General features: G+C 44.7%; 2 protein-coding genes across 4 annotated transcripts in view; one reads left to right on the top strand and one right to left on the bottom strand.

Moving 5' to 3' along the window:
• The first annotated feature begins 776 nt into the window (after window positions 1–776).
• Window positions 777–12,839, top strand: SKP1 (S-phase kinase associated protein 1). The gene is made up of 6 exons (XM_065935396.1): window positions 777–931; window positions 3,643–3,739; window positions 7,595–7,668; window positions 10,667–10,810; window positions 11,658–11,798; window positions 12,419–12,839. Exons 2-6 carry the CDS (start codon window positions 3,643–3,645, stop codon window positions 12,452–12,454), a joined length of 492 nt encoding a protein of 163 aa, XP_065791468.1. The 5' UTR covers window positions 777–931; the 3' UTR covers window positions 12,455–12,839.
• A 4,309-nt stretch (window positions 12,840–17,148) lies between these two features.
• The window catches only part of TCF7 (transcription factor 7), a 31,973-nt gene continuing 22,782 nt past the window's right edge, over window positions 17,149–26,339 (bottom strand). Inside the window, exons 5-11 of one of the 3 annotated variants that reach the window (XM_065935377.1) lie at window positions 25,857–25,947; window positions 24,317–24,409; window positions 23,106–23,225; window positions 22,518–22,680; window positions 22,302–22,409; window positions 21,713–21,761; window positions 17,149–18,825 (exon numbers count right to left, since the gene is read on the bottom strand). In XM_065935377.1, coding sequence (XP_065791449.1) covers window positions 18,803–18,825; window positions 21,713–21,761; window positions 22,302–22,409; window positions 22,518–22,680; window positions 23,106–23,225; window positions 24,317–24,409; window positions 25,857–25,947 — 647 coding nt within the window. In that variant the 3' untranslated portion in view covers window positions 17,149–18,802. The remainder of the gene's footprint in view (window positions 18,826–21,712; window positions 21,762–22,301; window positions 22,410–22,517; window positions 22,681–23,105; window positions 23,226–24,316; window positions 24,410–25,856; window positions 25,948–26,339) is intronic. The other 2 variants (XM_065935372.1, XM_065935385.1) reach the window with 2 other exon arrangements.

The following is a 26,339-nucleotide window of genomic DNA, read 5'->3' as shown; positions in this document are numbered from 1 at the left end:
CCTTACCCCCACCCCCCAACCCCCACCCCAGGCTCAATACACTTATGCAGAACGGTTGTTCACCGGTAGAGAGAGACCTCCACTCTAGACTTCGGCTCTCCCTGCAACAATGGTTATTTTGGACTAGAGGCCTCTTCAGAAGCCCTTGGTAGGAAATACGGGCTAAGAGTATCAAAAACTCCTTGCACTGTCTCGTTCTGAACCTGTTCCCTCACAAATAAAAAAAGGAATAACGATATTTCACCATACGGATTGTTGTGAAGAGCGAGGTAACTCATGTTAGGTTCAGGGGAGGGTACTGAGGCCCTAAGCAGAATCTCACAGCGCTGACTGGAAACGCCAGCCGAGTCCCAGTTTCCCCACCCTGAAAGGGAGCCACAGCCCCTCCCAAACACCACCCACCCAAGAACACCTCTCCCTCCCTCAACGCCCCTTCCCCAGCTTTATCCCCACCCTTACCCGCCCTCCTCCTCCCAGTTTACTCCCTTCCCCCTCCTTCCCCTACACCCGTGGCTTTTAGGCTTTTCAAGACCTGGGTCTTTAATTCAGTTTAGGACACCCCCGCCTGAAGGACCCCTGCAGACCGTGAATAACCGCAGCCAGTCCGCCGTTCCTGCTTTGAGGAGAGCGAGCCGAGCTTTCGAGGAAGTGGGTGAGAATCAAGGCCCGCCGCACCTCGCCCCGTCGCGTCTCCACCTTGCCAGCCCCGCTGGCCTCCGCCTGCCGTCAGGCGATCTCGCCGGCCAGCCCCGCCGGTTCTGTGACGTCACGGACCCCAGGGTCCTCGGCGCCTGCGCCCGCTCCTATAAAGGCAGACGCCTCGCCGCCCCGCTGTGTTATATTGGCCTTGTTCTCTGCATTTAGGTTTTGCTGTTTGACGACGCCTCCCCGCTCACTTCAGCCTCCGGCCTTCTATCTGAGACCTAATACCGTAAGTGGACGCCGACAGGGCTGGAAGGGGCGGGTTGAGAGCTGCTGGTCACACCGCTGGGGCTTTGACCCAGCTGAAGGCGGGAGGCACCTGGGCCTGGCCTCACCTCAGGCCTGGTGGAACAGTTGTCGATCCCATTCTCCGGGAGGTGCCAGCGGGCCCCGTTCTCCCACCCCTTGGGTCGACTCGAGGAGGCCTCCTTTAGTCGCGCGTCTTCATGGCGCCCCCGTGAGTGCCCGGCGGGCGGGAGGGAGAAGGTGCGAGTCGAGCCCGGGATTGGGCCTCCTCTGCACGGGGTGTCCGCGGTGTTCGGCTGCAGGCCCAGCCTGGGGCCAGGGGCCTCCCTTGGCCGTAAGCCTGCCGGCCCCAGGACCCAGGGCGAGGGTGGCGGTGGGGCTTTTAATGGAGTTCCCGGGGCTGTCGTGAGTGTGGGTGTGTGTCCATGTTTATTGTTTTGGTGTCCGGAGCGAGCGTGGCAGTGGTAGTCCGGGAACGCTGGATTCTTGTTTCACATCCTTTCTCGCCCGTGTATCTGGCGTCACTAGTCACCGGTCCTACCTAACTGCTGGGACCGAATCTTGGCAGAGAGTCGCCTACTCCCTCAGAATATTTCTGTTTTGCCACAGCCAGGGATTGCTGAAACGGTTGTTGTAATAGCAATGCCATCGTCATAGTGGTGTGGTTTTTCTAGGTGCATTAACTCGAGGTGTCTGGCTTTTTTTTTTTTTTTTTTTGAAGGGCTATTCTTTCCCTGCTTTGGTTCACTTTTTAATGGAGACTTCAGGCTTAGATTTTGGGTCATGATTTTTTTTCATCAGAGCCTTATAGTAGAAGATTTCTGTGTTAGAGAGCAATGCAGGTTTCACTCTACCCTGTAAAAGGTGTTAGAATTTCGGGTCCCTTAAAACAGGCTTTTTCCTTTATGATGATAAGACCCACCTCATAGAGGATGATTTAATTTACAAATACCGGAGCATAAGGAATTGAAGGAATAGTCTTGAAAGCATTTCAAACAAAATTTCATCCATTATTAAATTTTGCTCTGAATTCCAGGTGTTTACCACTAAAAAAAATTCTTTTGTGAGTATCAAGTTTAGTGTTACAAAGGGCGTCGAATTACAGATTAACCGATTGCTTCCTTGCTGTTGTTGAGTAAGATCTCAACTCCTTTAAAAGTAACCTAATACACGAATTTGACTGTGAGTAAGCAGATCTTGCTGTTTATCGAAAGTTATTTGAAATATGCTTAAACGTAATTTTATCAGCTGTTTTGCCAGACTTGGGGTTCTCTAATAACTTTCACTGCAGTACATGGAAAGTAAAAAAAAAGCAACAACAACAAAGAATGTTTCATAATTAGAAATTGAACTCACATTAAAATACTTCTTTTGGGGATACCTTTTGTTTTCGCCTTGTTACAGAGAAAGTCCTCTGCTCTGGGTCTTTACCCATGAAGCTGGACAACTGTATTATTGGCAGGTACTGAGCAACATGGAGAAACTAGAAATATTTGTGAAATGAGAAATGAAATCTGATTCGCTCGAAACATGGATGAGGGAGAGCTGGGTATTTCAATGGCTGGTTTTGAAACAGCTTTACCTTTTTGCTTCCTTGTGCTAATTTGTCTGTTTGGGAAATGGGGATACTTATCTGGGGAAGGCAGAATGAATATTTTAACTGTTTTAGTGGATCTTAAGTCTTGGGACCTTAAAGGTTCAGTCAGTGTTTTCAGTGTCAAATTCTGTGTTTTTAAGTTGTGATGACATCACTGGATTGAAAAATCTATACTTGAAATTTAAAGAGGTCTTGAATTTTTAGGGTCAGGTATTGCTGCCATTACCCCCTCCCCTGAACCACTCCCTCAAAAATCTGAAGATGGTAAGAAATTGCTGACATAGAAGCTTAGAATGTTTCAATGTTAAAGAGTGTTGTTTTTTTTTTTTTTTAATTTTTGATCAGAATTCACCTCTTTTGAATTGTTTAATTTTATGTAAGAGGTGTCCTTTTCCTAATGACTCATAATTAACGTGAGTTAATAAATTTTTTTTGCAGCAAGTAATAGGTTATTACTAGGAGGATTTTGGAAGATCTCAAACTGGGGATCCCTGGACAGTCAGTAATGAAAGATAAAAAGGAAATTTAAGTTACTATGTTTAAGTCATTAGGACAACATCTGCTTATTAAGTATTATATTCATTTGTATATGGTCTTGCATTGATCCAAACATAAGTATATCCTGATTTGCTCTTTGGATCTGAACTCATTTTTCACTGATAAGTTTCACTGCTGGGAAAATTACTATTTTATTTGGTAGCTTTGTTTATTTTGTACTGACCTTTCTCAGGTTTGCAGGTGGTTAATAGTGGCAGTTAACTATTCAAATAGGGGTAGTCAGTGAGAGCAGAAAGGCAGAGTCAGTAAGTTCATTTTAGATGTATTTTGCATCAGAATTATAAATTATTTATTCTGAATCTTAAACCGGTGAGAGCAGGTATTAAAAGCTTCTGTACCTAGGAGTTATACTTAGAAAAAAGGTTTCTACCTTTGTGTGCTAACCTGTGAATAATCAATGTTTATAGTGTTATATACTGTAGGTGCTTAGGATTTTATGGTTAATGAGTTGGAAGGGCTCTAACAGGCTACAACTGATGAAATGCCATATAGAAGTATTATCTCTTAAATTTTAAGTTCAGTATAATACTTTTTTTTAGATGCCTTCAATTAAGTTGCAGAGTTCTGATGGAGAGATATTTGAAGTTGATGTTGAAATTGCAAAACAGTCTGTGACCATCAAGACTATGCTGGAAGGTAAGTTTATTAGGAAACCTGGGTCAGGGGAAAGGGGAAGAAATAGGTAGCTTGGTATAACCTGTAAACATAGTCTGGAAGTAACATTCTGTCAAAATTGCTCAAGGGAAAAAAAAAATTGCTGAACGGTATGAAGAGGTAAAGTTTTTTCTTTAAAGTATTAACTAAATCTATCTGATAGAGGTCATTTTTTCAGCATTTTCTGAGTTTTTTCTCTTACTAAGTAGATAATATTGTAGGCTATTAATAATACAGAAATGATTTCCAAGATTCGCATAATGACCCCATTTCTCTTTTGCATTCACATTTCTAATGGCAAAAACTAAAGCCTTTGTAAAGAGATACATCATATATGGTAGTTAAATAGAACACCTTGTTTCAACAGGAGTAAGCTGAGTAGATTGTAAACCAAGTAGGTGTTTTTTTAAACCAAGTTTTCCCTTTTATTTTGTCATTCCTTTGAAACTGCAGAGCATGAACACTACATTAAGAAGGCAAGAAAACAAATCCTGAAGCATTTAAAAACTTTTACTATTAACATGGATCTCTTCTTACTATTATCAGTGGGTTGGTAGACATCAATAATATATGGAGATACACAAATCAGTTTCTAGAACTGGTGGAGAAAAATACTTAGAGTGGTAAGAATGTTCTTTAGTACAGTTGTCTCCATATCTGCAAGGGATTGGTTTCAGGACCCTCTGAATACCAAAATTTATGGATACTCAACGGTCACATGGTATCATTAATGCATTAGTCCAAGCGGTGCTATGAAAACATCTTGGCTGCTGTTATTCTTTAGGCTTGTGGAGAGAGTGTAGTGTGTAGTCCTAGTGAGGTGATATTTCAAACTAGTAAAGATGTTTTGGGAGAGCATTCTGAGGTAAACTGAGATAGGATGTGTTTAAAATTTGTGGTTTTTAGTTGGGGTTGTGATTGTGATGCTGTAGTTGATAGAGCCGAGGAACAAGTTTGAGGGGAATGGAAAGAAAATGACTTTGAGCTTGAACTTGTTGTGTAAGAGATTCCCTCAAAAGATCTTTGTAATAACCTACTGGTCAATTGACTGTTGGCTCTTGGTCCCTGAATTATAGATTGCTGGAGATAGACTTACTTTGTATGGTGTGTGTGTGTGTGTGTGTGTGTGTGTAAGTAAGTAAATGAGATTGGCAAGTAGTCATATTGAGGCAGGGTGGGGTGTTAGGAGTGGAAAAGTCAGAAGTGGAGAATCTGGAGGAGGATTTGTGAAAGCCAAGGGAAAAGGGAGGATTATCAGATTGAAGACTGATCAGTTAGGATTTCAGGGATAATTTAGACTTCTAACAAGTCAGATACTAGATGTGGTACAGATGGAAGCTAAGAGGCAAAAGGTTTGTCTTCTGTTTTTTTAAAAGAAAATAAAATCTGAACGTACTTTCAGATTTTTAGTTTGGTAATTGACAACATTTATGTGGCACTTACAGTCCTGTACACTGGTTAACTTGCATGGATTACTTCAATTAAATTGTAAACCCCTTGGTACATCCCACAATCACTGTGTTGAATGAAGAACTGTGGTATGGTCACATAGGAGTATGAAAGCTAACCAAGTATCCCTAAAGGCAGGTGAGTAGGGCTTTATCTAGAAGATGTAGAAACTGATACCAAAATTACTGCCTAAATACTTGACTTTGGCAATGAAAGTGTTCTTTACTTACTTCATCTTAGTTGGTGCCTGGCACCCTAATTGGTTCTTTGCTATATCAAAGAAGCATTTGCCAATAAGAATGAACATAGGACTTCTTGGGTTTTCCATGTCAACTTTGATCACTGAAGCAAGTGAATAGTAGATAACAACAGTTCATTTCTTCCCATAGCCTTCGGACTTCGGAGGTGAATGACTTTATCTAAAGTACCAGTGGTTTATATAGAAATCTAGCCTCTTGAGGACTGGAGTGTATTGAAATGAAATCTAATCACTAAAATCAGAAGTGAAAGTGGCATATGTACACATGAACTGACTGATTTCTTCAGATCCCGGGGTGTGGTATCAGGATACTAGTGTTTTTCAGACATTCTTGAAACTAAATAGCTTAAAGGAATGACTGTTGGTACTTGAGCCTTCAGTTAGCAAAAAAACATTGCAAATTCTTGGTTTAAATGCTAGAGTGGATCATTTACAACTACAAGGCCCTTATTTTTAATGTGAGTTAAGGCTTCCAAATAATATTTGTATTTTCCAAACAAGCTGGTCTTCTGCATTTCCTCTAATATGTTCACTTCCCAAACCACATGTATATTACATAGTAGAACTTCTTTCTTTCCCCTCTGATTTAAAAATATTTCATACTAGTTCAAGAAAAGCATAAGTGGTTTGATCCAAATTGAAATATTGTCATTTTCTAGTTTTACTCTCAGAGATGGGATGAGGGAAAGGCATTGGTGGAGAGTAGAGGGGAGATGAGTGAATGCATGCATACAGGAAAATAGGATACTTTTTGAATCTACTCTCATCTCTACCACTTGATTGGAGAAAGCTCATTGATCTCCATGTTGTCAAGTGCATCATTTCAGTTCTCATCTAGAGTTAATGAGAGCTCCTGACATTTGATCAGTCCCTTCTAGATTTGACATTCAGCATACTTATACCTCAACATACTTTACCTCACTCACATCCTATCTGCCCATTTTTAAAACTTTCAGTTCCCAGGATTTGCATAATCATTGTACCTCTTCACTACATCAGTACTCATTCCTTGGTTACCTCTGCTAGTCTCATAGTGTTAAGAATGATTTACGCATCAGTTCCCACATACAGTTCTGATTTCTTTGGATAGTCATAGCTAATTCTTCACTGCCTTGGATAGCTATAAATTAGGGACTCAAAAGTTTGAGCCTTGTCAGCATAACTGATGCTGTGAAACAACCAGTATAGCAATGCTGCAGTAACTTTGACTTCTAATCTTGGCACTGTTGCACGTTTCTTTGGCAACTCTGGAAGGCAGACCCATTTGGTTTGAAAAACATTCTTAGAATCTGAGTAACATATAGATTTTAAGTTTTTTCTTTGGAGCTCAGCAACCACTGGAAGTTATAATGACATCTAGAAGCCTGTGTCCCCAAAGTGCCATATGATGTTTAGCTGATACGTTCAGAGAAACTTTTCATCCAAAGAACAGCTGTTCTGCCAAGAAACTGAGGCACTGCTATTCTCTGGAATAAAGTTTCATACTGAGATAATTCTGATATAAGATGCCACAAAAGAATGCTTTAAAGCTTGGGAATAGGAACAACACATCATTCACTTCCTGAGTCATTCCAGAAAAACCCTATCTTTTTAAAATTTTTGCCTTACAGAAGCCATTCATGAAAGACTTTTTTGTTAGAGAAACCTGTATGTTACTTTAATATTGAATCATAGCATTAAATGTGGAGCTGCCTGCATTGTTTTTGTGGTGGTGCATAATGTGTTGTGTGTATGTGTGTGTATATACAAATTTGGGCTTCAAATTTTAACAGACCATTCTGGGAAATAAAACAATAATTCACATTGTTTTATTCTTCTAAATGATGTCCATCTAGAGAGTTTGGTATCAAGAGTAAGGGTAGGAGTGTGGCTTTTATTTTTTCCCAAGTGGTTGCCAGTTATCCCACATATTAAATCACTTTTCCTAATTAAGAGCTCTGTTTATATAATATTCCTGTATTTGTCTACTCACACATTTTTATATAGTTTTGGGTGAACTTGTTTTAATAAGTAAAATACTTTTTTGAGTATTTCAGATGAACTTGTCTTGCAAATTGCTTGTTTTTGAAACAGCCTGATTGTTACAATGAAGTTAAATAATAATGGCAACTCCCCTCTTGTTTTCTTAGATTTGGGAATGGATGATGAAGGAGATGATGATCCAGTCCCCTTGCCAAATGTTAATGCAGCAATATTAAAAAAGGTAAGGGAGCAAATTATACACATAAATAAATATGTGTCCTTTTTTTAATTAGCAATATCTTGGTGATCTTTTTATAGAGAGATATATATAGCTTCTTGAAAAAAAGCTATAGTAAGATTATGACTAAGGTATTTGTTTTGTTAACCAAATCCTGTGAATATTTAAGATGTCTTGTCTTTTTCATTAGCAGATTTGAATTAATGACATATGGTAATATAAAGTTAGCAAAAAGGAAAATATTTTTGATTGCTTATCTGAGTGGGTGTGCCTCAAAAGGAGTTTGAGAACATGATACATGCTTTTTTTTGGTTTGTTTTTTTCTCAGTTGATCGCCTTATCCTGTGTAAACAGCCACCTACATATTAGTGTTTCAGGGAGTGTGGCTTCTTAATAGAGCCTGCTGTGTAATTGAATGCTCTTCTGAAGAAATGGCATCCAGTTTGCACACTAGGGGGAAAACTGGCTGGTCTTAGAGATGGGAATGGTTGGTTCCAGTTGGTCCCTTAAGGAGTTTTCAGAGTCACTAACCATACACAGTTGGATTTTATGTGTTCTCTTGAGCTTGGCATGAGATGCAGCTGTACCGCATACTTTTCCATATTCTCACCGTGATTGGCTGTTACCAGTCTTTTTAATATCCCTAGTGTAGGTAAAATGTGTTTTATAATCACTATTCTGTGTTCTGTGTATTAATTTGACTCTACTGGGTATCATTTAAAAATGGAATCATAGAATATTTTTTTGTGTCTGGCTTATTTCACTTAGCATAATGTTTTCCAGGTTAATGCATTTTATAGTCTAATAGGCTATCTATAGGAGTTCTTTTTTTTTTTTTTTTTAATATTTATTTCATTTATCTTTGACTGTGTCTGGTCTTAGTTTGCATGTGGCATCTTCATTGTGGCATCTTTTGTTGCGGTCGGCAGGCTTAACAGCCCCGCAGCATGTGGGATTCTAGTTCTCCACTAGAGCTCGAACCTGTGTCCCTGGCATTAGAAGGCAGATTCTTAACCACTGGGCTGCCAGGGAGGTCCCTATAGGAGTTCTTTATGAGTTTTTTTTTTTTTTTTTTTTTACCACGTTGCTCCTTGTTCAGTCACAAAGTCTTGTCTACTCATTGCAACCTCTTGGAGCCTCCAGGCTCCTCTACCCTACACTGTCTCTCGGATAGAGAAAGTGTTAGTTGCTCAGTCATGTCCGACTCTTTACAACTCTGTGGACTGTAGCCTGCCAGGCTCTTATGTCCGTGGAATTTTCCAGGCAAGAATACTGAAGTGGGTTGCCATTCCCTTCTCCAGAGACCTTCCCGACCCAGGAATTGAACCCAGATCTCTTGAACTGCAAGCAGATTCTTTACTCAGCCATCAGGGAAGCCCACTATCTCCTGGAGTTTGCGCAAATTCATGAGTCAGTGATACTATCTAGCCATCTCATCCTCTGCCTCCCCGTTCTCCTTTTGCCTTTTTAATCTTTACCAGCATCAGGGTCTTTTCCAGTGAGTCAGCTCTTCCGCATCAGGTGGCCACAGTATTGGAGCTTCAGTTTCAGCAGTCCTTCTAATGAATGTTCAGGATTGATTTTCTTTAGCTAATGAATATTCAGGGTTATTTCCTTTAGGATTGACTGGTTTGATCTTCTCCAGCACCACAATTCAAAAGCAGCAGTTTTGTTGGCAAAGTGATGTCTCTGTTTTTTAATATGCTATCTGGGTTTGTCATAGTTTTTCTTCCAAGGAGCAACCTTTTTTTTTTTATTAGTTGGAGGAGCAAGCATCTTTTAATTTCATGGCCACAATGATTTTGGAGCCTAAGAAAATAAAATCTGTCACTGCTTCCACATTTTCCCCTTCTATTTGCCACGAAGTGATGGGACCAGATGCCATGCTCTTAGTTTTTTGAATATTGAGTTTCAAGCCAGCTTCTTCATTCTCTCCTCTTTCACCCTCATCAGGAGACTATCTGTCATTAGAGTGGTATAATTTGCATATCAGAGGTTGTTCATATTTCTCCCAGCAATCTTTTATCCAGATTGTGATTAATCCAGCCTGGCATTTCACATGATGTACTTTGCATAGAAGTTAAATAAGCAAGGTGACAAATATACAGCCTTGTTCTATTCCTTTTCCATTTTTGAACCAGTTCATTGTTCCATATCTGGTTCTAACTGTTGCTTCTTGACCCGCATACAGGTTTCTCAGGAGACAGGTAAATGGTACTCCCATTGCTTTAAGAATTTTCCAAGTTTGTTACAATCCACATGCTCAAAGTCTTTAGTGTAGTCATTGAAGCAGAAGTAGATATTTTTCTGGAATTCTCTTGCTTTCTCCATGAGCCAGGGAACGTTGGCAGTTTGGTCTGGTTCTTCTGCCTTTTCTAAATTCAACTTGTAGTTCTGGAAGTTCTCAGTTCACATATTGCCAAAGCCTAGCCTGAAGGATTTTGAGCATAACTTAACTAGCCTGTGAAATGAATGTAATTGTATGGTAGTTTGACCGTTTTCTTTGGCATTGCCTTTCTTTGGGATTGGAATGAAAATTGACCTTTTCTGGTCCTATGGCCATTGCTGAGTTTTATAGGTTTACTGGTTGAGTGCAGCACTTTTAACAACATCATTTAGGATTTGAAATAGCTCAGCTGGAATTCCATCACCCCAACTAGCTTTGTTCATAGTAATGGTTCCTAAGGCCCACTTGACTTCAGACTCGGGGATGTCTAACTCTAACCACACCACCATGGTTATCTGGGTAATTAAGACATTTTTTGTACAGTTCTTCTGTGTGTTCTTGCCACCTCTTCTTAATCTCTTCTGCTTCTATTAGGTCCTTACGTTCGCTGTCATATAAGATCTTCCATCCTCTAGGGTTTGTGATTGTCAAGCTTGGCTACTAACTTTATTCAAGCTGACTTATAGCTAGTCCCTGTGTAGGAATGAACTTGCCCCAGCAGTGGAAGTACCTTGTTATAAAATGCCACATAGGAATAAACTTTTTATGTTGTAGGTCATTCAGTGGTGCACCCACCACAAGGATGATCCTCCTCCTCCTGAGGATGATGAGAACAAAGAAAAACGAACAGATGATATACCTGTTTGGGATCAAGAATTCTTGAAAGTTGACCAAGGGACACTCTTTGAGCTTATATTGGTATGTTTTTAATGCACAGTATAGGATATTTTTGGCATAACCTTTAGCACTTTTCATTTGTTACATTCATTGATACTGAATTTCAACTTTAAACTTGTGCAGTGCTATATTTAAATCTATGTATCAATAACCACATTAAATGTAAATGGTCTATGGGGAGGGAGAATGGAGAATTAAATGTTTAATGAGTTTCAGTTTAGGAAAGTGAAAAATTCAGAAAATAGAAGACGTAAGAATTGCACAGCAGGTAAGTAGTATGTTTTATATTATGTGACTTTTTACCAGAATAAAAAAGATGTAAATGGTCACCACAAGTAATTGGATAGAAAAATAAGACTTAGCTATTTTTACCAGAAAAACTCACTTTGAATATAAAGACACAATTAAGTTTATAAAGGGTGGAAAAAATATGCTAACAGTAAAAAATAAAAGAAAACTGGAGTGACTATACTAGGTTTCAGGGCAAAGAATGAAAGGATTAAAGAGGTTCACTATATAATGATAAAGGACCTGTTCATTATTAAGAGGATATAGGAATCCTAAATGTTTTTCTACCTAAAAGCAGTATTTCCAGAAAGTGAAACAAAACCAATAGAAGGATAAGTATGTAAATCCACAATCATAATTGTAATCTCAGTTGAGATCTCAACATCTGTCTCTGTTTGGTGAGACAAGTAGACAGAATCCATGAGGATGTAGAAGATTAATGATAGCAGAATATACTTTCAAGTATATACTTCCAATTGTCTAGCATTTTAAGCTAAATTAGATGTTCATTGTTAAGTCACTGACTTTGGGTTTGATTTAAAGCATCAAGTATATAATGAAAACAACAATTACTTTACAGGCAGCAAACTACTTAGACATCAAAGGTTTGCTTGATGTTACCTGCAAGACTGTTGCTAATATGATCAAGGGGAAAACTCCTGAGGAGATTCGAAAGACATTCAATATCAAAAATGATTTTACTGAAGAAGAGGAAGCCCAGGTAGGTAGCTAACAGCTTGTTCTTGATCAAATGCTTTTAAAGAAACTAAAAACTCTTATGCTAGGAATAGAGGTGAGTCGTTTACCTTATTTGAGGGAAAAATAGGTCCCTTAGGTATGCTAAAAATATACTGGTCTCTTAGTCTAAGCACTTAGATGATACTGATCTTTTATAAGCATAAGAACAATTAGTTCTTATAGTGCAGTTTGATGTTTGTTCCTTAGCAGTTGCTAGTTTTGGACCTGGGACCTTACATGTAAACCATCAGTATTTTACTTCAGAAGATCAGGCCCTATGGATTGTATGCCAGGATACTTAGTTTACTGAGAAGAAATGAATGAATAGATCAGAATGATTTTGTTGACACAGGTCATGACTAAAGCTGTAATTGCCAATTGTCTTTGCTTTTTTTTCTTGATAATTTCAGCAGGGCACAATTAGAAAACTCAGGAAGGAAAGAAAACTCAGGAAGGCAACCTGAAAGTGTACTCTTAACCTGTTTTTTTTTTTTCTCCCAGTTTTCAGTCTGCCTGTCTAACCTACGTCACAGGTTATTGATGAATCATTAGGTAGTGGTTTTAGTAAAGACTACTTAAGGTACTTATATCTGTCTCTTCTAGGTACGCAAAGAGAACCAGTGGTGTGAGGAGAAGTGAAATTTCCTGTCTAACGCTGTAACACTGTAAGGATTATTCCAAATACTAGTTGCACTGCTTTGTTTATAATTGTTAATATTAGAAAAACAGTCAACAAATGCAGCAGCAAGTCAATTGTATTAGCAGAATGTTGTCCTCATTGCATGTGTAGTTTCAGTACAGTTCCCAAACTTACGGCCCAGTTTCTTCTAGTATGATTGAAAGTTTCTTTTCTTTGCTCTGAATAAAATTGAACTGTGGGTTCCCTATAGAAAGTGGCATTTTGGGCTTTCCCTTTTTGTAAAGCAATTTCTGCCTAGTTTATTGTCCACTTAATTTTAGTTCAGTGACTTTTAAAGTTGGCATTGTAAATAAAGCAACTTGCAAAAAACCTTCTGAAATAGAATTTAACAATGTATTATCTTTATTCAACTGGAAACTGGAAAAAGGCTACTTGAGATAAATGCTTTGAGTGGGGTTATCAGAGTGTCTTCAATCTTCCCTGGAGGAGTAAGTACCCCTGGTATTCATTAGCCTGTTTGTAGCAGGGCTTCCTTAATTGGCTCTGAGGGCTTATTTTTGCATTCTTAATCCTCTCAGCTTTGAAGGCTCAGTTACTACTCAGTTTGTGGTTTGGGAGGAGATATAATAGTTTGCTAGCTTTTCAGTTAAAAAAGATAGCCTATATGGTGTGTCATCTTTTTATAATCAGTGATTCCCAGTTGGGAAAAACGCATGTAGAAAATAATTTAACCTTTAATGTTAAAATGTGTGGCATAACCCAGAAAGCATCCATCATGAATGCAAGATACTTTCAATAAAGTTACCTAGTAGGTAGTAAATGGTTTGCTTTTTGTGTACTTAAATGTTTTCTCTTTACTTAATATTGAAAGAGTTAAATTTGTGTGTGGTTGTTTAGTTGGAAAAGACTTGGAGGCAGTTCTTGTCCTAGTTCTCTGGAGGCTGCTTACATAACTAAGGTTCTGATAGACTTTTGCCTCTTCTAATTGTCATTGATACCATTCAGGGGAACCACTGGCTCAGTTTTTTACTGGCGTACTCCAAACTGCTCTGCTCTGGTTTTCAGCGTTTCATCTAGAGTTGAATTAAGTTTTTCTTGGTAGTTTGAGATAGCTCACAAATTTTTAATCTTCATCTCTTATTTGTTTCATATCTACCTCTGTAATAGTGGTGTGTGCTCAGTCATATCTGACTCTATAGAGTATTTGTGACTCTATAGACTGTAACCTGCCAGGCTTCTCTGTCCATGGGATTCTCCAGGCAAAAATACTGCAGTGGGGTGCCATTTCCTTCTCCAGAGGAATAATTGACACACCAAAGACTATACCTGACCTAAAAGCCTAAAATATTTACTCTGTAGCCCTTCACAGAAAAATAATTGCCAACCCTTTGACTACTTCTGGAGCCCTGATTCCCTTTATTCTGGAAGTAAGCTATTTTTCCATTTGTGCTGGTTTTAGTGGGGAAGGTAGCAGCATTCAGTCCTAGCTAGAGTGTCTCATTTCTGTTTCCCAGAAGGGAAAGGTCTTAATATGTAAGATTGAGTGGACAGACAATATAATTGTTCCCTTCCTGACTTTCTGTAGACCTTGGCCATAGTCTTTAAATCATGTTTAATAGAGATCTGACAGCTCATCTAAGAAAACAGGCAATTTATGGGCACTCATAAGAGGCCCTTCAGATTGGCTGCAGCACTTTCCTAACCCTTTCCCTCTTTTTGCTATATACTTATTACTTCTTGAATGTGTCTACCAGTTTTCCAGCCTCTCACTTTTATCCAAAGAAAGTGAGGGGCCCTTTCCCATAGCATAACAGCAAAGCTGTCAACCTGTCTGCCTTCTCATTTCTGAGTTATTCTGAGCTAATACTGTAGTATGAAGTCAAGCTGTGAGGCTGTAGTCCTGCCTCTGCCTCTTAGGACCTGCGTGGTCTTGAATAAGTTGAAAACAGTAGCTCCCTGCAGTGTAATGCTGTTGGTGAGTTGATGGTTAAGGATATATGACCTCTCAGAATTCTTAACCTCTTTTGAAGTGCTATTATTAGCTTGCCTTCGTAAATTCACCTTTGATATACAAGATAGATATTACTTAGTTTTGATATTTTTCCAAAGATTCACAGAGGTATCCCTTATAAAAGTTAGAGATCCTAGGGTGGCATTGTACTGTGATTTGTTTATTCTACAATTATTCATACATAACCTGCTGCTGGAATTAATTAAGCATAATCTGTATTGTAACTTGTTGGACAGCATGTCATGCTAATTCTTAATCTGGAACTAGCTGGAGAAGGATGGTGGCAGTGAGTCACTGGGCATGTGACTCAGTGCCTATGAAGTTTTCTTGGTAGTTTGAGATAGCTCCCAAGTTTTTAATTTTCTGTCCTTTAGTGCTCCCCTCCTTTTTTCCCTCTATGCCACTAGGCATAGACTCATTCTTACCCTTGGACAGAATTTGCCCTTTCCAGTTAACACTGTTCTCTCCCATCCCCTACTGTTCTTCAGCATCTCTTTGCACCTAGGCTGGGCTGTCATTAGTGGGACTGTTTCCATCTCTGTTGTGTCTCCCAGCTGTACTCCCTGAGTATATTCAGTCATGGCTCCTCTGAGACCCCACTCCCCATTGTGGACAAGCAGATCAGTATAGAGAGCCTGAGGGCCATGGTAATTTGAGGTCTGAAATAGGTGATTAGAATAGTTGGGATTGGGGGTGACACAACCTAGGAACTGGTTCTGCTTTGGTGACTGGCTCTGTTTCAAGAACCCATGTGTGTGAGTGTGCTCAGTTGTGTCTGAGTCTTTGTGATCCCATAGACTGTAGCCCGCCAGGCTCCTCTGTCCTAAGACTTCTCTAGGCATTTGCCGTGCCCTCAGGGGATCTTCCCGAGATAGGCATCAAACCCAGGTCTCCTGCATAGGCAGGTGGGTCGTTACTACTAGCGCCACCTGGGAAGGCCCCTATGGTGAATTTTTAAAGCTCTCTAGAGACTTAACAGTTACAGTAAAACAGCTTTTCTAACCTGACAGAAAAGGCAGTTCAGCTTTTTTAATATAATGAATTTGTTTATGGTTTCACATCTTTCACAGACCTGGTAAGTCTGTGTTACCCTTGACCACTCTGTGTGCAGTTTTTTCCCCCTAGAATTGCATGCAGGAACTAAGAGCCTTTCTTCCTTAGAACAGTGTAGAGAACCATTCTGGCCTTCTTTAGCCAGGCTTACTGAACACTGAATAAGGTTGGACAGCATAGCTTCTGGGCTATTCAAAATGTAGTTAAAATTCTGAAGTTAAGCCATAGGACTTCCTATAAAGGGGGGAATATCATCAATTTTGGAGACCTGGGAAGATCCTGCTAGCTTGTTAGACAGAGCCTTCACCATGTGTTCTGAGCCTGGGAGGGCAGGGGGGCAGCTTTAGCAGGAGATGGAACAAGATCTGTATTTCAAGCAAATCTTCCAGTTGTCTAGGAATCTGTAAGGGAAGTTTGGGTATCTCAGAAACATCTCAGAAAAGGACTAGTTTTTGACTGGAAGTGAGGTGGGACTGCTGTGGTATTTGAAAGTGAATTTGAGGCTACACTCTCAAGTCACCCTGTGGCCTCACAGGAATATGCAGTATGATCTCTGAAGATTTGAGTGTCCTCTTTGAAGTCAGGTTTTTTATTTTTATTTTTATTTTTAAGGCTGGTTCGATTTTAAGAATGTTGCCAGAGCTCTCCTCTTTACCCTCACATACACAAAGAGTGCATTGTTATGTGTCCCGTGTGCTCCTAAATAAGACACCAGATCAGATGCAGCAACCCGGTCTTGCATAAGCCTTGGTTAAAATACAGTTTTTTGAAACAACTAGGCCAGTAGCCAGAGTGGATTTCTTTAAATGGGACAGATGTCAAGAGAATGGCCGGTCTCCTCTAGCACCCAGAAAAAAGCAAGTCTAGGATTACAACTTCCAGTGGCCTACTTCAATAGATACTACCCTAGAAGATGACTTTATATTTTTAAAGTCCAAAAAATTAACTGCATTAAGTGAAAATTGTAAAACATGATGGTGGCCCAGCAGCTGGCTGTTGTGATACACTTCTTGGTCAATATTTTGTATCTAATGGTTGACCGGACCTTTTGAGCTGGCTCTGTCAACTTCAGAGGCTTTGTATAAAATGAATACTTCAGGAAATACGTCACACATCTTGCCAGTCTTTGGGAGGAAAGGGTGCTTAAAATACCCATCTTTTGGATTTTATGATGATACCAAGTTATAAAAGATAGCTTTGTGTTCATGTTTTCCTTGGAATAGGATATGCACTTGTCTTCTCTTTGCCTTCAGAGGGAAATTGAGCCCAGTGATGTGCGCCTGTTTCTGGTTGGGTTGACATAGGGGCTGTGGGGGGCAGTTTCCAATCCATCTCCATATAAGCAGTGGGGGCAGGTTGACCTGTGCCTGCATCAATGTGAGGTCAGAGGACTAGCGGGGTTAAGATTGCAGCTTGGAATGGGGGCTGTACACCTAGCATGAGCTCTCTAGGTTGGAGCAGGCCCCAGGTCCCTTAAGGAAAGGTGACCTGGTTCAAGGTCTTGAACATGTGTACCATAATAGAGAAGAAAGCCGCAGTTTTGTGACTGTGGAAAAGAAACAAGTGGCATACTATCAGTGAAACAGCTTATTGTTCAGAGGCAGGATTTGAAAAAGAAACCCAGTAAAAAGTATCTTTATTCTCATATCAAAGTTTTTCTGTGATATGCATTAACAATACAAAAATATCTTGAATATTACAATGGTCCTTTTTTCTCTCAAGACTTCTTGCAGCACTACACTAGAACATATGATCTTTGGATTCTGAGAAGCCAGTGGCTAAAGTAGGAACTAGGCTTTTGTTGAGGGGTGTGTGTGGGTACAAGGATAGCCCTTTCTCTTTGGATTCAGGCTACGTACAGTGAAGAGGAGGCAAAAAGAACAACAACAAAAAAAACTAAATTAAATTAAAAAATGTTTGTTTTTTAAGGCTCAGGGTTGAAGCTTGGCTCAGAAATGGATTAAAGTAGGCTGTGGTGAAAACCCGATGTTCACCACTAGAGGTTTTCTGGGCTCCTGCTTTAGTTGTATGGTCTTCCTTCCTGCAGCCCCATAGGGAAACTGAAGCTGACCTGCTTACATGCTGGAAAATAGGTACTGGCTGTCCTGAGGTTTGGTTTGGCCTTTGTTACAACTATCTAAAGAGCTGGCTAGACTGATGTGGATAAGCTGGAATTGGATCTGGACAAGGTGCTCAGAAGTGGGGAAGGATGCATGCTGGTTTTGAGCCACAACTGACTCAACCAGTGACTGGGGCATTAGGTATCAGGGCTTCTTAGGTGGCTGAATTTCTCAGGACACATTTCCAAGTAATTTGAACTATAGCCACAAACGCTCACCATCCACACTTGCCTGTAAGGTAGTGTCAGGTTATTCCTGTTGCCAGGCTGATAGGCCTAAATCTAACCTATTCCATTCACTTATTGAAAGCTGCTAAAAAGAATGTGGGAAGAAGCTTCCCTTGGTTCAGCTTACAGATTACAGATGGTTTTCTGTAAACAGGGCTTCTCCAGGCCCTTAAGAGAGCAGCACTGTCATTTTGAGCTTTGTGGTTGTGACCATGCTTACATGTTGTTTGGTAAACCAGCTGGTTCTTGATCGATGAAGTATCTGGTACAGGGAAGGTGGGGCAGTGGTGGAGGGGAGAGCAGCTGGGCTCAGTCCAGTTCACCTGTGACCTATAGAGGAAAAGCACGGGGCGGGGGGGGGGGGGGGGGGGGGGGCTGGGGCATCTGGCTGTCAAGACAGAGGGAGGGAGCCTGCCATAGGCATGGGGGATGCCCCTGACGAAATGACACAACACGGATCTGATTCCCATCACTTGGAGCAGTTTGAATTGATGGCCCCAGGTTCAGGCAGAAGTTGTGCAGACTCTGAAATCTCCAGGGCCTGAGCTGTGAGAGGGAGCCAACAGGCCCCCTGGCCGGTTTCCACCCGCTTTGGGACTCTGTCGTCTCCTCTCAGAGGGTGAGCCCTTGGAGGAAGCCATGTGTCCTGTGCACGCTAGGCTGCCTATTTCTGAGATTGCTGTGGCTGTACCTGTGTACTCTGCTGGTCGCTCTGAGGGGGCTGAGAGGCTGAGAGTGGCTGAGAGGCCTGGTGATGTAGGCGCCGGTTCTGCAGGGCTAGCAAGCAGTTCTGTGGGGAGGTGGGGCAGCAGGAGGTACGAGGGCGAATCCTGGGGAGTTGGGGACCTGGGGCAGCCTAGAGCACTGTCATCGGAAGGAACGGGGCTGGGGCAGCGGCCTTCTCCGGGTAAGTACCGAATGCATTTCTTTTTCCTCCTAGGAATAGTGAAGAGAGTTATCTGTAAACAGAGGGTGAATTCATAGTCATACACCACAACCAAAAAATGCTGTCCTTGCACAGGCCTATCTCCCCATGACTTACATATATATGCCTATGCCTTAGGGCTTAGCATGGCAACTGCTGGGCCTGGCCCAGACTGCAGACAGGTGCAGTTCCCAACAGAGCCACTAGATGGCACAGGGACCTTTTGTAGCTCCGCGCGTGGGCTGCCTGCTATCTTCCAGGACAGCTGTCTCCTAGTCTAGGCTGTTGCAGCTCTGCTTCAACAGAAGCAGATCTGTGAAGCTCAGATCTGTTTAACCTGTGCTTGTGGCTTCTAGCCCCGAGCATTCCAAATACTCAGAGCTAGGCTACTGGCAGAGAAGGGGAAGGAAGGGAATTGTCTCACCCATTCCTACTATCTTATTTTCAGTTTGAGGACAGGGCTGCCTCTCATCATGTGTACATATGTGCACACACTTATTCCCCCAAATTCCTCTTTGTTCTTGGACAGGGAACGTGGGAGTACCCTTCGGGGCTGAACAAGTATTCCCTAGAGTCAGTGAACTTACTGCCTGGAGCAGCGTCAGCCTTGGCCCTGGCAGGCCTGGCGTGAGCCTAATACAGGCCAGGCCGGAGCCATTTGGTAGGTATATTTTCTTCTCCCATATACAAATATTGTATGGTGAAACATAGCTTTAATGCCATAGGATCTGAGTATGGGTGCCAGGGGTACCTGTGTTCACCTCTCCCTACCTCTGGTGTCAGTAGCTCACATGAGTTACTTTGTTGTTCTTAGATTTGAGGCTCAGTACAACAGGGATCCCAATTTGAAGTGAGGGAGCTGGTGGACCACAATGACTCAGGCCTGGGGACAGGGGCTTGAGCCACTTAAATGCTGTGTGTGAGATTCTTCTGATGTGGGCCTGCTTGGCCTGATTAGCACCAGACAACCATTATCAGGGAAGCCTGGGCGCCAGGCACCAGAGGTGCCTTTTAAGACTGCCTTTCCTTCCGTCTAGGACATTCTCTCCTATTCCTTCCACTTAGACCCAAGTGATCTTCCTCACAAGCTGTGTTCATTCTCATTCTTAGGAGGTATGGGCTTCCCAATCTGCAGGTATGTTGGGGGGCTAGAGGCCAAAGGAGGACAGCAGGCCCAGCAGAATATGTGCAGAGTCAGGGAAGCAGCTTGAAGCAAAAGGGAGGGTGGTGGTGGGGACAAACCCACCTGCACGGACCACACCAATCCGTCTGCTGGTTGAGGCCAAAGCGAGCACGGCATTTCTTAGGCGAGCCAGGGTCTGCTCACAGCCGTGCCAGAGGGGCAGAGCAGGGCAGAGGGCGAGCAGGCAGGCAGCAGGGCAGAGCAGGGCCCAGAAAGAAGAGGCAATATCAGTGTTAGCCAGTCACAGGTACCCAACAGTCCCACAGGCACGGGCCTCTCCATGGCCTGTTCAGTCTTAGTGGGAGGCCAAGGGCCCAAAGCCAAGGTATCAGGAAAGGCTGGCACCCAGCTGGCAGTATAGAGGCAGGGGAAGAATGGTGGGGGTGGGAGGGAGGAGACCCTATCAGGCTGGCTCCTCTCTGCCTTGTGGGGCCCCTTGCAGCAAAGGGGCTGAGAAAAGGGCCTGAGGGGCCCATGGGGATCAAGCTTTCTCTGCCTTAGGGCTTCCCATCCCCTCCCCCAAGGCCCTGCCCATTTTATCCATCTATTTCAGCCATCAGTTTTTCTTCATCTTTGCCAGTGCCCAGTCTTGCCTGACTCATTTCCCCTTGTGTTGTAGCTTAAAGCCTATGCTACACTCGATTGAACATTATCCTATCTTAGAGAAAAGACTGAGGACTCTGCTGAGCCCCAGTACTAGCCCCCTGTGTGGGGGCAGCACAACTGAGAAAGTCATTCATGGATGTAGAGTGAATTATCAGAGCTGGGACAGGAATTCACCCACAGGTTGATTACGGGGAGCAGGGTGTGGCTTTCCTGGGTCCTCTATACCCATCTCTTGGCACCTCCATGAGAAAGGGGGGGTGGGGCAACAGAGAAATTACTAGGCACCAGCCAATAGGCTGTGTGACTCTAGGGCTCAGGCTGGGGCATGGCCGCACTCCCTCCAGACAGTGAGATCCTCACCTCCGCAGGACTAATCTGGATGTAGTGTTTGCATTTAGTCTTGATTCAAACACTCAGTTCCTCACTAGGTCCTCTGGCAGAGGGTGGCTGTTAGGAGGGCTTACAAAGGAGTGTGTGTGGCGGGTCACAAACCATTGCTATAAGAATTGGCTTCGGGCTTCCCTGGTGGCTCAGTGATAAAGAATTCACCTGCCAATGCAGGAGACACAGGTTCGATCCCTGTTCTGGGAAGATCCCATGTGCTGCAGGGCAACTGAGCCTGTGCTCGCAAGCCGGGGAGCTGCAACTACTGAACCCTGCATACCCTAGAGCCTGTGCCCCACAACCAGAGTAAGCCCTTACACGGAAATGAAGACCCAGCCCAGCCAAAAATAAATTTCTGCTGGTCTTCCCTGGGTCTTAAATTAGTAAAGAGTACCAGTTACTCATGGACTGTAGCCTGCCAGTCTCCCCTGCAAACACCATTCTTTCCGTCCCCATGACTTCTACTCCTTTGTGCTGTGCTTAGTTGCTTAGTTGTGTCCGACTCTTTGCAACCCTTTGGACGGTAGCCCGCCAGGCTCCTCTGTCACGGGGTTCTCCAGGCAAGAATACTGGAGTGGGTTGCTGTTCCCTTCTCCAGGGGATCGTCCCAACCCAGGGATCAAACCTGGGTCTCCTGCATGGAAGGCAGACTCTTGACCATCTGAACTCCCTGGGACTTAGTGCAGCTCTTTCTCTGGTGGGGCTTTGATTTGGGAGATGCAGATCTAGCTCTGAGGGAAGGCCTCACCTGAGTTGGATTCTTGGTGCTTTTCCCTCGACCGTCTCTTCTTCTTCCCCTGCAGGGAACAAAGTGGAAGATGCTCAGGACTCTGGGATGTGGGACACTGTAACTTATAAGCCTAGTGTTCGAGTGGTTGGGACACCTGCAGCCTGCTGCCTAGTCGGGTTGCCCCGGTGTTCCTGGTCCACAGTCCCCTCTGACCTGACCTGGGGGCCCTGGTGTTTTCTTGACTTCAGTTTTTGCTAGGTGACCACAGGACAATTAGGGACTCCTCCCTTCCCCACACTGGCCTCCATTTTGGAGGAGGAGGTGACTTCAGGCTCATTTTCCTCTTTGTGCTGACCTAATCAAATACTGCACAGCGGCCCTGTGTGGGAGCTCATCCTGGGGAGGGGACAGGATACGAGCCTGCCTTCAGGGCCAGCTCCCCATATCTGGTCCTCTCCTGAGCTAGCCATCAAAGGTCTTGAACCTCTGTTCCACCCTGCCCCCTCCTTGTGTGCCTTCAGGACAGCAGTCCTGACTTCCTCTGGTGAGACTGGCCTGGGGTATGGCATGTTGAAGTTTCCCCTACTGCATGTGTTTGGCCACTCACGTAGTTGTCCCGCGCCGACCAGCCTGGGTATAGCTGCATGTGCAGCTGCCTCTCCTTGCGGGCCAGCTCATAATACTTGGCTTGCTCTTCCCGGGACAGTGCGTGCCACTGCAGTGGGGAAAGGGGGCAGATGGAGGATGCATCAGAGAATTGGCAGGCTGCTCAGGGTGAAGGTAGTCACCCCTACCACCAGCCCACTTGCCCCCATGGCCTCACCCGTCGGCCCAGGATCTGGTTGATGGCAGCACTCTCCTTGAGCGTGCATTCTGCAATGACCTTGGCTCTCATCTCCTTCATGTATAGCATGAAGGCGTTGAGTGGCTTCTTGATGGTTGGCTTCTTGGCTTCCTTCTCTGCCTTGGAGTCTGCTTGTGCTTTCCTGAGGGACACATGAACACTCAGGAGCCATCACGGTGTGCACCTAATGCACCCTTCTCCTGTGTATGTGTGTGTGTGTGTGTGACTGGGTAGATATACTAGGGTTTTGTAAATGGTATCTTATTTTAGCTGCCCCAAAGTAGGTGAGCAGAGCTCACTGTTGTTCCTTATAGGAATTCTGTAGCTGAGTAAGGAAAGCCCCTCCTCTCTGGGCTCAAACTAAATCCTCATTCCCCATTCAGTCCACCACACTCCTGCTTCTGAGGGTCAAAAAAACAGTGGTCAGTGGTAGATTGCCACAAGATGACTTGACTGGGGATCTCCTGGCAGTCCCTGGAGGGAGGACTTGACCCTGGTGGGAGGAATGTGTTATTTCTGCTTATTTTCCCTACCCCCCCCCCCCACCCGCGTGTTTGTTCCACTCACAGGCTGCGGTCATAGGGCTGCAGCTCCTGCTTCCCTGAAGAGGGCACGATGGCTGGGTGGGGGATGGCTGCGGGGTGCCCAGGGACACCAGAACCTAGCATCAGGGGTGGATGGGTGAACCTGCAGCAGAACAAGGGTTAACACTGAGCCAGGCATGTGCGGCCCAGATCTCTGGACACACAGAGGCCCCTGCGCAGTACACGAGGACAGGTGAACAGTTACCCAACTCCACTGGCCTGCATACAAGTACGCAGATACAAACACCTACTCCCAACACATTGCGCAGACACATTGCAAAAACCTCCATGTGCATCAAATTCAGGTGGTTCGTGAAGTCCTGAATAGCTTTTGAATCTGTCCCCTTCTCATCTCCTGCTCTCACCAGCTCAGCCTCAGCCTGTAGCTGCCCTGTGGGCTTCCTTACTTTCCTCATTGACCCCTCCAGGTCTGTCTCCATCCCCCACTGCCCACAGAATAAAACCCAGGCTTCTTCCTTGGGATTGCACACCGGTTCCCCACCCATTTCCCATCACTTCCTGCCCCTCAGCCATCTCCAGCTTGTTGCTGTTATCTTTGTCCCCCTCACTCAAGAGCTATCCTCATGAAGCTTATCCTGACCCATCAGACATGGCCAGGTCTCCTCGGGGCTTCCCCTTCACCCAGATAGCTGCTATCTCTGTCCCTCCCACCCTGGGCTGGCAGCTCCAGTAGGTCTAGAAGTGTCTGCTGACAAACCTGTTCCACACCTGAACAGGTCTGTCCCTGAGGAAGTGAGCCAAGTGAAAGGACACACGTGGACACATAGTTCCCACTTGTACAGTATGGAGTCACTGAGCAGGTGGCCCCTAAGACACACGTAAAAGGTGCTGCCTCAGTTTGGACAGAGCTCCAGGAATGTCCAAGAGAGGTGTCCTGACTTGCCCATTCTTCGGGATGCACAACAGAGGTGAGTGCACACACGTCTGCACGCGTGTGTCTGCACCATCTCTGGCTGCTCTCTGGTGCTTTGCACAGGATGGCTCGGGCTTAAGCCTCCCACACTCCCACTGGCTTCATTCTCAGCACAGGGCAGCACAGGGCTGGAGAATGACAGACGGACGGATGGACAGACGACTCACAGAGGGCAAGCACTGGCCTGGGCATAGCCTCTTGTGGGCACTGAAGCCTGGGCAACAGGAAGCAGGAGCCTAGCTGCAGGGTGGGGGACTCACCTGGGGTAGGGGGCGCCAGGGGCTGCGGTGGGGGCAGGGAAGTGCTGTCTATATCCGCAGGAAGGGGACAGGGGGTAGAGAGGAGGGCTGGGCCTGTGGTTGGGAGAGATAGCTGTTAGCAGTCTGGCTACTGGCCAACTCTTAGTCTGACTACTGGCCAGATGTGGGGAAGGATTTCCCCACTGTGCTCAGGCCTGACCCCTAGAGTAATAAGGCAAACTGGCTTCTGCCTAGACCGTTCTAGTGTATGTTTTAAACATCTGCCACCAGAGGGCAGCCTTTCTCTTTCTTGCAGGCTTACCTTCTTTCTACTGGTGTATGAGGGCCAGAAATGGCAGCACTCTCCTGGCACTGAGCTTAGTAGGTCCCTGGGTCCCCTCCAGTCTCATCTTGTGAAATTTGGGCTTGATATTTGCATACCTGCCATAGGGCCTTTATGCCCACTGTTAACACTGTTAGGATTGTTCTGTCCCACTTTGCTTCAAACTCCTGGTCATGTGTCAAGGTCTTACTTGGCCAAAACAGCCTTTCTTCTGAAACAGCCCTGGAAATCCCAAGCTGGATGGGGTGACCCCCAGGCTTCTACAGCCCTCAATCAAAGCACTGCTACCCACGCTCTATAACTGGCCTCTTGTCTGAGTTGTATACTAGGTGGACTGTATACAGGGACCTGAGGGTCAACCCACTTCAGCAGTGCTTCTCTGGTGCCCAGAACTTGCCTGCCACACGTCAGTCCTGGGGGTGGTCCTGATTTGTATTCAAGGTGGAGCTTTATCCAGAGAGAATCTGGACATGGAAGAGTGAGCTGAATGTGGATAAAGGACAAGTAGAAAGAGGCAGGCGGGCCCAGGGAAGCCAAGCTTTCCTACTTTTGGGTGACTGTCCCAACCTTGAGAGGCCAGAGACCTGCCTCGGTCAAACTGCGGTTGATGAGCAAAAGGTCACATACCCTGCCAAGACCCTGCTCCAGCTGAAGACAGGCCCTTTGGCTCATGGTTGGATTTGCTGCATAGGATCCAGACTGGCTTTTCCTGGCCCAGCATTAGTGGACTCTCCAAGCAGGCTGCCAGGAGTTTGGACTGAAGCACGCACCATAGGTGCAAGAAGGACCCTGACCTTCAAACAGCTCCGCCAAGGAGGGGACCAGCCGGCAGTAGACACAGAGGCGAGTGGGTAGCACCCCCCGTCTGCCAGGCCACTGAGAAACAACGGCCATTCCTGTGGCCCTGCAAGCTGCGACCTCCCTGCTCAGGCCTACCTTTCTATCTCACATACTCATAGGACCCTAAACAGCCCAGGGTTCCTCCATTCAAGTCTCTTCGACATTAAGGCAGAGCATGACAGGGCTGGATCTCCTGCCTTTCCAAAGGGAGTCTGTGTGGCTGGCTGAGGCATGGCTAGAGCTTCTGGCCAGCCCGTTACCTGTATATACAGCTGGCAGCAAGGTGCTCAGCACAGAAGAGTGGAGAAGGAAAGTGGAAAGGTTGGGTGTGGGTCCAGCCAGCACAAGGGACCCCTTTCCCACTGAGCCCTCACTTACCAGCTCACAGTGTGTGGGAGCTGTCCCATGCTGCCTGAGGTCAGAGAGTAGAAGCCAGAGAGGTCGGGGGTCTGCAGAGGCCTGTGAACTCCTGCAGGGGAGAGGGCAGAGTCAGTGAGCTAGCCTGACCTAGAAGCCACTCCAGCTGGTTCCTGCATCCTAGAGCCTCCTGTGGGGCCCTCCAAGATCCCATTTCCCTGTGCTGGAGGACCAGACATACTGGTCTGTTCAGGACTAGCCTAGTGTGATCAGAGTGCCCCATTTGCAGGCTCTGGGCATCAAGGGCTGATCATTGGTGTGACTTGCTTGTGGACAATGGCTTGGTAGTGGCAGAGGTAAGAGTTAGGAGTGGAAGACTATACCTGGCTCATTGCTGGTCTACAGCTGGGGCCTTTCTCCTGGGGGCTCTAGCCTGGCTTTCTGGGCAGCAGGCAGACCCCCTGGCCCAGGGGCCCAGGGCTCCACCCGTTTCTCTTGTCCCCT

Source organism: Muntiacus reevesi, chromosome 1 (assembly GCF_963930625.1).
Source record: "Muntiacus reevesi chromosome 1, mMunRee1.1, whole genome shotgun sequence".
Lineage (NCBI taxonomy): Eukaryota > Metazoa > Chordata > Mammalia > Artiodactyla > Cervidae > Muntiacus > Muntiacus reevesi.
This window is presented reverse-complemented; position numbering and strand designations above follow the sequence as displayed.

Excerpts from the sequence above, each read along its gene's own strand:
- SKP1 (XM_065935396.1), top strand. The coding sequence starts at position 3,643 with ATGCCTTCAATTAAGTTGCAGAGTTCTGATGGAGAGATATTTGAAGTT. Across the intron at positions 10,811-11,657 it reads CACTCTTTGAGCTTATATTG|GCAGCAAACTACTTAGACAT; the intron begins GTATGTTTTTAA and ends ATTACTTTACAG. Across the intron at positions 11,799-12,418 it reads CTGAAGAAGAGGAAGCCCAG|GTACGCAAAGAGAACCAGTG; the intron begins GTAGGTAGCTAA and ends TGTCTCTTCTAG.